We start from the raw sequence: 11,702 nt of genomic DNA, 5'->3' as shown, positions 1-11,702 counted from the left end.
GGCCTGGCCGAGATGGACACTGTGTGCCTGGGGCTGGAACCTCCGGGCAGGGCCCAGTGAGGGGGGTTAGCGACCCCTTAATCCAGGGTGGGGAACCTCAGGCCCAGGGCCTGGATGAGGCCCCCAATTTGTCAGGATCTGGACCCTGTGGGATCCTGCGCTGGTGCCCAGCCCCCTCACCCCTCCACTGTGGGGCTGGAGACACAAAATGGGCTGGTCTGGCCCCCAGGCACTAGTGCGCGAGGGGAATGTGGGGAGGGTCTTTCTCCTCCGTTGGGGGCTGCGTCAGAGGGGGGGGTGCTTTGGTTTTTGCTTCTCAGTGCGGCCCCCGACTGATTTATCTGTGGGTTAAATCAGACCCCTCGCCCATGAGCCAGCCCCTGAAGGGCCCAGCGCCCCCACCCTGACTTGCACCCAGGGGACATGGGTGCCATGGAAACCAGCCACTGAGGGTGCTGGGTCGGGGGGGGGGGGGCTGGGCCCCAGGGCTGCTCCTTTAAAACCAATTTGCCATCCGCTCACACTGGCTACAGAACATTTTCTTCCTCTCACCTTCCCCTCAGCCACCACCATTCCCTGCACCCCCCGGCACTTACCCCCCCCCCCCCCCCCGTTCCTTCCTTCCATGCCAGGAGACCCCATTCTGCCAGTGTCACAGCCTCTAATTCTTCAGTGAAAGAAGTTTCTGCCCCCCCACATTTCACCTCCCTGCTGTCCGGGGGCTCTGTACACCCCCAATTCTCTCAGGAAAGGGCTCTGTGTGCCCTCCATCCCCCTGCCCCAGGCCAGGGGCTCTGTGCCCCCCCTCCATTCCCCCAGGGCACGGGCCCTATGCCCCCATCCCCTTCCACCCATGCCAGAGGCTCTGTGCCCCCTATTCCCTGCTGCCCCTATGCCAGTGACCCTCACGCTGCCATCTGTGACATACAAAAGCTGCATTGGGGTGGGGCTCTCAGAACTTAGGGTTGACACGGAGGCCTAACATGATTTCTATGTAGCTATTTTAAGGTTTGGGGGCTAAGAAATGCGGAGGGAAGCAAGCAGAGAACCTCCCCCCGCCGCCCCTGTGCTCACGCATTGGGGAACGAGGAACCACTGGGCAATATTGTGAACAATTCTCTAGAAGATTAATTTACAAATGTTAAAATGGTGGGAAGGAAAACGGTCGTGCGCCAGCGCTAACCAGACCAGAGCGTCTGCCCTGCCTAGGATATCTGGGGTCTCACACATCTGGGGGCCTCTGACCAGTGAGGATAAAGGGGACGGACAGTTTTAGGGGGTGGCGCCCATCGTGGGTGTAGACGTGTTAGGAACAGGGAGCCCAGAGAGGGAAATTGGAGCTCCCGCTGGGATCCCCTCAGCCTTCCCCACCGTCCCTGCCTCCTGGGGGGGGGGGGTGTCCTTTACCCTGCAAGGCAGCTGCAGCAAACCCAGCACCATCCCCCGCCCAGCCCACCACAGGCAGCGTCCGTCACCCTGGTGCCCAAAGCCCAGTCACACTTTGGGGCGGGGGCTGGGTCTGGCCCTTACGTTCCTGGGGCCTCTGTGCTGATATTCCGAGGACTTGAGCTACAAACCTTCCTGCCCCCAGCTCAGGGCTGGTGACTCTAATTGCGACCCTGCCCGGCCTCCGTCGAGAACGGCCAGCCAGTTTGCGGCACCAGAACCCCCTGGCTCAGACCCCAGACCGGCTCCAGCTCCCACCCCGGCACCATGAAGACGCTTCTCCTCTGCTGCCTCCTCTGGGCCCTGCTGGAGACAGGTGAGAACGGGGCCGGGAGGGTGCCTGGACCCCTACCCGGTGCAGACAGGCAAAGACCCACCCAGGAGAGTCGCTCTGCAGGAGAGGGGCTCCCCCCCCCCGGGGTGAAATACGCCCCAGCTCTGAGATCTTCTCCCTGGGCTGCTCAGCGCCTGTCCCACACGGGGTGGGGGATGGTCCTCCCAGTTCTCCCTGGGGAGACGGGGCCTCCTGCCTCGGTTCTCATAGACTCACAGAACCCCCAGGCTGGCAGCGACCTCAGGTACCATCATGTCCAGCCCTTTTCCCAAAGCAGAACCAACCCCAACTCAATCATCCCAGCCAAGGGCTGTGTCCAGCTGGGACCTAAACACCATTAGGGGTGGAGATCCCCCCCCCCCCAGGGAACCCAGCCCAGGGCTTCCCCACCCGCCTAGGGAAATCGTTTGTCCTAATCTCCCACCTAGCCCTCCCCCACCGCAACTGGAGCCCATTGCTCCTTGTTCTGCCACCTCTGAGAACAGCCTCTCTCCAGCCTCTCTGGAACCCCCTTCAGGGAGTTGCAGGCTGCTCTCAACCCCTCCCCCCCCACTCTCCTCTTCTGCAGACTGAACAAGCCCCAATTCCTCAGCTTCTCCCCGTAGGTCATGTGCTCCAGCCCCCTAATCAGTTTTGTTGCCCCCCCCCCCCCGCTGGTGGACCCTCTCCAATGCGCCCACATCCTTCCAGTAGTGGGGGGCCAGAACTGGACACAACACTCCAGATGTGGCCTCCCCAGAGCTGAATAAAGGGGAATAATCACTTCTCTGGATCTGCTGGCAACGCTCCTCCTAATGCCCCTAATACGCCATTCGCCTTCTTGGCTACAAGGGCGCCCTGTTGACTCATCTCCAGCTTCTCATCCACTGTAACCCCAGGGCCTTTTCTGTAGAGCTGCTGCCTAGCCAGTCGGTCCCCAGTCTGTACCAGTGCTTGGGATTCTTCCGACCCCGGGGCAGGGCTCTGCACTTGTCTTTGTTGAACCTCATCAGATTTTTGGGCCCAATTCTCTAATTTGTCTGAGTCACTCTGGACCCGATCCCTGCCCTCCAGCGTATCTACCCCTCCCTCTAGTTGTGGAATAGAAGGACAGACAATACTGGCACAAAACCAAGAAACGCAGGGTGAGATCCCAGCTGGGTCATTGGGCCGTAGCTCCAGTACAACCCATGGGGCTGCAGAGAAGGCTCAGCACAGATGGATCCTGCTGCCTTTCCTTCTCCAGGGACCTGTGTTTCCTGTGAGGTCTGCGTCGGCATCCACAAGGAGTGTACGGGCCCTGTGCAAGTCTGCAGGGAGCAGCTGGATTCCTGTGGGATCATGAAATCAGAATCAGTAGTAGGTAGGTGCAGGAGACCTTCAACCAGCCCCGAACACAGGCTGGGTCGGCGTCAGCCCGCCCAGAACCAGGGGCTGTTGGGTTAGGGCAGGGGAGCCAGGACTCCTGGGTTTTCTCTGTGGTTCTGCCAGGGTGGGTGGAGGAAAGGCTGGGAGCCAGGCCTTGTCCGGTCTGTCATTGGTCCTGGCAGGGGTGCGGTGTCTGGCGGATTGGAGCTGGGTGAGTCAGGATTCCTGGGTTCTCTCCCTGATTCTGGGAGGAAAGAGAAATCCAGCGGGTGAGGGGCAGCTGTGGGCACCCATCCTGCTGGCTCTCTACTGACCTGGCGTGAGTCGTGCCTCAGTTTCCCTCTCTAGATAGGTCATAATCACACTGGTGAAGCATTGCGAGGGGGAGGCAGAGCAATGAAGCCTCATCTCCTCTTCTTCCCATGTAGGAGAGATAAAGAGCCCGACTTTTGTGAAAGCCTGCGTGTCCTCCAGGCAGTGCAACCTTGCGCCCCTTTACATGACTTTTGGGAACGGGATCTCCGTGAGCACCAATATCGCCTGCTGTTTGGGGAATGCCTGCAAAAAAGTCTCCATTAAGGGTACAGCGCCCGTTTTCCTCTCCAGCGTGTCTGCTCCCGTGCGCTCCCTGCCCTGCCTGGCCCTTTCTGGCCTCCCTGTGGGAAGATGGAACGGGATTAGGAAAGTGCCTTTAGTTCCCCTGCCCTGCAGGGGGCACCCCATTGGATAACCCTGAACACCTGGGTGGGGAGAGGTCAGTGGGCGGGGCTCTAGCCTCCCACCAGGTGTGAACAGGATCCAGGATTCCCTGCTGCAAACCTCTCCCTGCCCCTGCTACCTCCTGTGCCTCAGAGCTGCAGCGCCCCCTGCAGGGGGATCCGGGGCTGAGCAGTGCAGCCCCCAGCTGCTTTCCCTGCCCCGCCGCCCCCTTGGGCTTGTCCCCCGCGCTGACTGCGTTTGCTCCACTTTTCCTAGTACCCCCGGCTAACACCACCCTGAATGGTCAGAGCTGCCCAGCCTGCTACTCTGTGTTCTCCCATCACTGCAACGAAGAGATCATCGACTGCACAGGGGCCCAGACCCGCTGCCTGCATGTGAGCGGCACAGTGAAAACTGGTAATTGCCATTCGGCTGTTTCTCCATCTGATTTCCCCACCCAGAAGTGACCATGCTCATGGGTAGGCCTCTGTGGTAGGGAAGAGACTCAGCACACCTGGGTTCTAGCCTCATGATTTTTCCTCGCTGTACTTCGATTTCCCCTGCAAACGCCTGAGAACTTATGAGGGTTTGGAGACAGGTGATAAGGAAGGTCTGGAAAAGGCCATGGAAAGAAGGGAAAATACCTGGGGCTATTTTCCCCTGTGAACCAGAAAGGTGACACGATAGAGCATGTGAAATAATGATTGTGACAGAGAAAAGTGGAGATGAATAAATAAGATAGAGTTTTGGGTGAAATTGAAAATATTTTTTTTTTTTAGCAATTTCAGCAAACTGAAAAGTCATGAAAAGTTTCATTTTGGGTCAAATGAAATATTTGGTTTTGATTTTCAGGAGCTGTTAACATTAAAGTGTTGCGATAAAATGTTGGAAGGGAAAGTTGTTTTGAATTACAATAATGAAAAGTTTTGATTTTCTCCCAGTTTGTTTTCATGGAGGCCTCTTGTGACTGTAACTGTCTGAGAAATTTGAATTCACAAAATGTGATCAAATGCCTGTTTTTCACTGGAGAAATGTTTCAGATGCAAAATCTCAGAGCACGAGAGGATTTCTGAGCACTCTCTCCCATAAGAGAGGATTTAAGGAAATGGTCAATGAAATTGAAAAGGGAGAAATGCATTATGATTAAAATAACTCCAGCCAATAACCCATTAATCTGTGGAACTCCCCTCTAGTGGAAATTGCTGTGGTCAAGCGCAATTCTAAAGGATTCCTGCTTATCAAGAAGAGCTGGAGTGATCATGCTGAATGATCAGAAAACTGTTGAACCTCCTTTTTCCGGTCTTACACTGATTTCTAACTATTAGCAATCAGGAGTAGGAGAATATCCATCATACTTGGTGGTTCAGGTACCTTTCTGTGCACTGTCTAGTGCTGGCCGCTGACTGAGGCTGTGCACCGCGCCCTGCACAAGGGACCCCCAAACTGCCTTGGTATCTCTCCATTTGTAGACTAACAAGCTCTAAAGTAAAGTAACAGTATGAAAGCATCATTCCTGGCACTGCTGTAGAAATCTCCCATCTGGAAATAACAAAGATATTTCTTTTTTACTGGCTGTGGAACAGTGTAAATCTGAGATTGGGGCCTTTTTGTTCCATGTGTTGCACAGACCCCTCGGCTGAGAGGTGAATCCTTTGCTGCACACTTTCCCTTGCCAAAATTGGGAGTTCCTATGTGCCAGGATTTATACAGGGCCTTTGGTTGAGAACTGGTTAAAGATCCCACTCCTGCCACCATCAGTGAGCAACACCATTGCCAGGTGAATGGTGGGAGTAACACTGGCCTGCTCCACAGTTTGTTAGAGATCAGGGATTCACTGAGTGATGCTGAATCAGAGCAGAAGAAGGGAGACCATTGGGGGGTCCCAGATAGGCTGCAGGAAGTGGCTCAGATGGGGGAAGAGGACTGTGTTGTATCGGACTAGAAACATAATAGATTTCCCAAAGGGGTTCCCAGACACTGACCCTCTTGCTTTGTCCCCAACAGGTCAGTCAACCATAATGACCACCATGAAAGGCTGCGCCACTGAGTCTGCCTGCACTAATATGCAGCAGCTCAAAGGGACCTTCGGAGGGTTCGATGCGGAACTCACCACGGCAGAATGCAGCCCAGCCTCCTCCCACGTGGCCACTGGCCTGGCCTCCCCCTACGTGGCTCCGGAATCAGCTGGACTCGTCCTCCCAGCCCTCCTTACTGTCCTGCTGGTGAACGTCCTCTCCTGATCCCCCATCCCGCAGCACAGCCCCCCTGCTCTGAGGAGCCGTGCCTCTGTGGCAGGGTTCGGATTCCCTTCCCCTGTAACGGGATTAACAGAATAAAACAGACACGAGAAAACTGGGTGGGAGCAGGTGTCTGTGTGTGCAGGGAGGAGGCAGGCTGAGTCTTGGATTGATTGTGTGTGTGTGTGTGTGTGTGTGTGCGTGTGTGTGTGTAATAGCAAAGCTCGGGTATTGTGTGTCTTCCTCGGGTAATGAGTGTTAGACTCTGTGCATGTGTGATCATGAGTTTTGGACCATGTGTGTTCATGTGTGTGTGTGACAGCAAGTCTTGGATCATGTGTGTGTAATTATGTCTTGGATTGTGTGTGTGTAGGTATTGGACTCTGTGTGTATGTGCGTGCGTGTGTATAATCCTGAGTCCTGGACTGTGTGTGTCATCGTGAGTCTTGGATCATGTGTGTAATAGTGAGTCAGTGCGTGTGCAGTGTGTGTGGGGATTATGTGTGGTGGTCTGATGGATTACCGCATGTTTAATTTTAGTGGGGTGTTAGAAGCCTGGTGGTGAGGATGATTGGAGCTAGGACAACCCCTTGTAATGGAATGAGGAGAGCATGCACACAGGTGCAAACGAACACACACACACACACACACACACGCACACACACGCACGGACGGAAGCAGCCTGCACGGCTATCTCCTGTGCCACCCCTCTGACAGGCCCTCGTGCGGGAGGGAAAATGAGGGTGGTTTAATTGTGGGGCCTTTTCCATCCCAGAATAGTCTCACTTTTTGTCATAAAACTGAAAACAACGTAGCAGAGAACGGAACCGCTCGTTGCAGCACCCTGCGACCCGTCCGTGAGGAGGAATACATAAGAGCATCAGAGCTGCCAGGCTGGGTCAGAGGAAAGGTCCATTTAACTCAGTGTCCTGTCTGCTCACAGCGGCCAATGCCAGGTGCCCCATAGGGAATTGTCAGGGAATTATAGGATTGCTTGACGATTCCCTCCCCTGTCACCCATTCTCACCCCCTGACACCATCCCTACCCAGCCTGGCTAATGATTCTAGCTAGTTCTTTCTTGAACCCTGGAAACGTCCTGGCCTTCACAACCTCCGTTGGTAATGTTATTTGTGTTAAAAGTGCCTGTTTTTTAAATCTCTCTTCAGATGGGACCCGTTCCAAACCCCCTAATCCAAGGTCTCCAACCTTTTGAACCACAAGGTCAAGTTTTCAATAACAGTGCAAAGTAAGGTCTACCTCAAACCCAACCACCCTCGCCCCACTCTGCAAGCAGGGACAGAAGTAACCACAACCCCCCACGTGTGGTGCGTGGCACAAAAGCCTCCAAGCTATTGCTTCATGTCCACGTACATTTCCTGGAAATACACTAAAGGTCCTGCCAACACATGACTCAGAGATTGACAAAACCTCCTGCTGACAGTACTGCTGGGGGCAGGAGGAGGAGTTGTCTTTGATATCACTTCATTACAGGTGATTTGTCAATAATTCTCAGAAGCGTTGTAACTGTTCCAGCGGCATCGCGGTTAAACTTTGCAACTCCTTGGAATTTTCGCTAAACCTCGCAACTGTGCAACTCTCAGCCGCTTTGCGTTGTAAGTTCAGAATCCTACAGTCAGCTGGGTGATTGTTGAACCTCCCACCATTGTAACTTCTTGCAACTTTTCTCCAGTCTGCTTGTAACTAGCTCTCAGTGGCATTCTCCCTGGCATTCTCCCCAGTAATGAAGCATACTGAAGTTGCAAATCAAGGGATTTAAATATCCCACCGTTGAGTAGCGTAATTGCAGCCAGTCACCATTTTAAAATGCCGGCCGCCCAATTTAACTTGCCACATGTACACATGGTAGTCTGATTCCCTGAAATTAACTGGTACTCCTCATTGAACCAGCATTTAAAAATGGCGACCGGCCACGATTATGCTAATCAAGTATGAGATATTTAAATATCGCGCTTGATTTGCAACTTTGGTATCCTTCATTTGCCTCCCTTGTCCGAACTAGGGGGCAAGTGCAGACATACCCTGGGAAAATAGGTGGGCAGGATTCCCTGGGATGCTAACATGAAGGGGAAAGGAGTCCAGGAGAGCTGGCAGTATTTTAAAGAAGCCTTATTGAAGGCACAGGAAGAAACCATCCTGATGCGCAGCAAGAAAAGCCAATATGGTAGGCCACCAGATTGGCTTACCAGGGACATCCATGGTGAGCTTAAACACAAAAAGGAAGCTTACAAGAAGTGGAAACTTGGACAGATGACTAGGCAGGAGTATAAATATATTGCTTGAGAATGCAGGGGAGTTATTAGAAAGGCGAAAGCACAATGGGAACTGCCCCTTTCATTTTAAACATTATGATATTAATTTTGTGGCCCTGTATGTGGATGGTGAACCGATACCAACCAAACCTCTGCAACCAGACTTTGAGGCCGGCCGCTGTGTGAGAGAGAATACATGAGTCTGGTACAGACAGCAGGCAAACACATGAAAGATCGTTCTCTGTTAATTGACCGTGAGGAGTTTGCACGGGGTTACACCTTGTTTGCCTTCGATCTCTCTCCTGACGAGGAATGCGCCGACCACTATTCGCTGATTAAAACAGGGAACCTCAGAGCAGAAATACGCTTTGGGAAGGCTTTGACGGTCACCATCAATATGATTGTGTACGGGGTTTTTGACAACGTCATAGAGATAAATCAGAGGAGAAACGTTCTGTTTGATTCCATGTGAAGATGGACACGGTGCAGCTCTCACGTGTCTTGACCACAGACCCTTATACAAAAGAGAATTTCTTGGATGTGTTCCCTTGTGATTGGCTCTCTGGTGGCAGGTTGTTATCTCAGAGACCCTTAGGTTTGGTGGTCAACACGCACCCTCACAACCAACTGGGTGAACACTGGCTTGCCTTGTATCTGGCAGAGCGTACCCGTGGAGAGTTTTTTGATTCATATGGACACCCCCCAAACAGCGCATTGTTTCTTAGAAGCATTATGAAATTTTTAAAGAAAAATGCCACCAACATTGTGTTTCACACTAGACAATTACAACACCCCGTCTCTGTCGCCTGTGGCTATCACTGTGTGTTTTTCTTGCATTACCGTAGCAAGGGTTTATCTTTTGACCAGATTTTTAAAATGTACTCTAATGACTTAATGCAAAATGACCAGATGGCGATGAGCTTTGTAAACAATAAATTTAAATATTTGGGCATGCCTAGTCTTGCTCAAAACATGTTTCAGCAAACTCAGACATGCGTATCCTGCAATGACTTTCATAGCCATGTTGCTCAATAAAGCACCCCAGGTGAGGGGTTTAAAGGCAACTGATGTTTGTTTTTCTTAATTTTTGTTCTTAAAAACAATGAACAATTCAGAAAAAATACCAAGACATAATATATATATTAAATAGATGTGTGTGTATATATATATATATATATATATATATATATATATACACACACACATACACACACACACACACACACACACACACACACACAGAAGTGTTTTTATTTAAAGCAAAATGTGATCAAGTTAAAAACTTATTTTTAGAACATGACAAACTTCACACACTGAGCCAGTCAGATAGTTTAGCCAATTTTCGGTTTTTAGAAGGCAAAACAGGAGTCGGTGTTTCTCGATCCATCCCAGTGTCAGTGGCTGAGGCCTTCAGGCGTTCCCAAAGAACTCTGTTGTCTGCACTGCCCATGATGGAAGATGGGGCGTTTAATTCTGCCATGGCATTTATAAACACTTCCCACCCTTTAGGTACATGTCTGCTAGGGACAGAACGCGTCTGGGTGACGGCTCTGACTAAGTCAAGCATGTTAGAACCATTAACCACCGAGCCTTTGTACACAAATGCACCTTTATCATTCCAGGAAGCGATAGTTTTATCCTGGCCCAGCTTATTTAGCAACACTGAGGTGTTTTTCTTATAACGCTTATTCACGTTATCCAACACCTCCTGAACTACAGAGTCTGAGGTGTTTGCTGTTTCTGGAGGTTTGACGGTGTCACTCTGTTCCAGTAGAAACAGACTTATTTTCCTTTTATCTGCATCACTTTGCCTCACGTACGTTAGGTACCTCTGAAGCACAGCGCTGTACAGTTTAGCCTTTTCGTATTCGGCTAAGTCAGTCCTTTGAAGAACAGACTTCATTTCAGCATCCAGTAAGCGAGTTACGGTTGTTCTGATATTTTCCTCCACTGGAGGGGGAGCCCTTAATTGCTCCAGCTGATGGCTGGGCACCAGGTACATTTTTTCTGCATACTCCATTATCGGTTATTCAAAAGCCCCATCATCAGAGGGACAAAACTTAACAAAGGGCCGATAAACCCCTCAGACTGCTTCACCAGATGCTTCTTTCTTTTAAGCGAGACCCTTTTATTAGACAATGTTTTTATAAGCGTGCGTTTCTTTTTCAGCACACTCACTTGATTCTGCGTCCAAGACACGTTGTCTTTTAAGGTATTGAGTGCTATTTCTGAGATGGCCGCTACTAAATCGTCAGAGGCCGAACACAGTATAGCCTTCCTTTGCTGCACGGGTGATTTGCTAAGTAATTTTAAAAGAGCCAGGTTTCTCTTCACGCAGCTAGACAACCCCCAGCTGTTAAAAACGGGCTGTTCTAAATGGACTCCCCCAACGGTCGGAATTACAATCTGGATTTCTATATACAAAGCTTCCGCAACAATGCACAGACTGACATTATTCGTAAACAACAACAAGCAACACACAATCTCAGCCACGCTGAACACCATGCCATCCAGAATCTCAAAAACAACCTGGACATTATAATCAAACCAGCTGACAAAGGGGGTGCTGTGGTCATTATGAATAACGCCGACTATAACCAAGAGGCAACCAGACAACTCTCCAACACCACATTTTACAAACCTCTCTCCTCTGATCCCACCTTGGAATACCAAAAGAAATTACTCTGTCTCCTTAAAAGCCTCCCTACAGCTTTTAACAAATCCACACAAACACCTTCTGACCCCTGACCAGGATTGTTCTATCTGCTTCCCAAGATCCATAAACCTGGACACCCCGGACGCCCCATTATCTCTGGTATTGGCACACTCACTACTGGTCTATCCAGCTATGTAGACTCTCTCCTCAAACCCTACGCAACCAACACCCCCAGCTATCTCCGAGACACTACCAACTTCCTAAGGAAACTACAAAACATCGATAACCTCCCCAATAACACCATCCTTGCCACCATGGATGTAGAAGCTCTATACACCAACATCCTACATAAAGACGGATTACAAGCAATTAGAAACTCTATCCCAGAGGACACCACTGCCAACCTGATAGCAGACCTATGTAACTTTGTTCTCACCCACAATTATTTCCAGTTTGAGAACAACTTATACCTCCAGATCAACGGCACAGCCATGAGTACACGCATGGCCCCATAGTATGCTAATATATTTATGGCTGACATAGAACAAAGTTTCCTCAACTCCCGTCCCCTTTTACCCCTTCTCTACTTATGCTACATCGATGACATCTTTATGACCTGGACGCATGGCCAAGAAACACTGGAGACATTCCACAGAGATTTCAACAACCTACACCCCACCATTAACCTCAGCCTAGACCATTCCACACAAGA

At 50.9% G+C, this 11,702-nt stretch overlaps 1 protein-coding gene across 1 annotated transcript; it reads left to right on the top strand.

The window, feature by feature from the left end:
* Nucleotides 1-1,404: 1,404 nt before the first annotated feature.
* On the top strand, nucleotides 1,405-6,178 carry LOC142819575 (phospholipase A2 inhibitor gamma subunit B-like). Its single transcript, XM_075907649.2, has 5 exons — nucleotides 1,405-1,762; nucleotides 3,006-3,122; nucleotides 3,556-3,708; nucleotides 4,103-4,243; nucleotides 5,831-6,178. Exons 1-5 carry the CDS (start codon nucleotides 1,714-1,716, stop codon nucleotides 6,064-6,066), a joined length of 696 nt encoding a protein of 231 aa, XP_075763764.2. The 5' UTR covers nucleotides 1,405-1,713; the 3' UTR covers nucleotides 6,067-6,178.
* Nucleotides 6,179-11,702: the final 5,524 nt, after the last annotated feature.

Source organism: Pelodiscus sinensis, chromosome 22, assembly GCF_052426305.1.
Source record: "Pelodiscus sinensis isolate ZL-2025 chromosome 22, ASM5242630v1, whole genome shotgun sequence".
Taxonomy (NCBI): domain Eukaryota; kingdom Metazoa; phylum Chordata; order Testudines; family Trionychidae; genus Pelodiscus; species Pelodiscus sinensis.
Note: the sequence above shows the minus strand (reverse complement) of the source record. Positions and strands in the feature narration are given on the sequence as shown.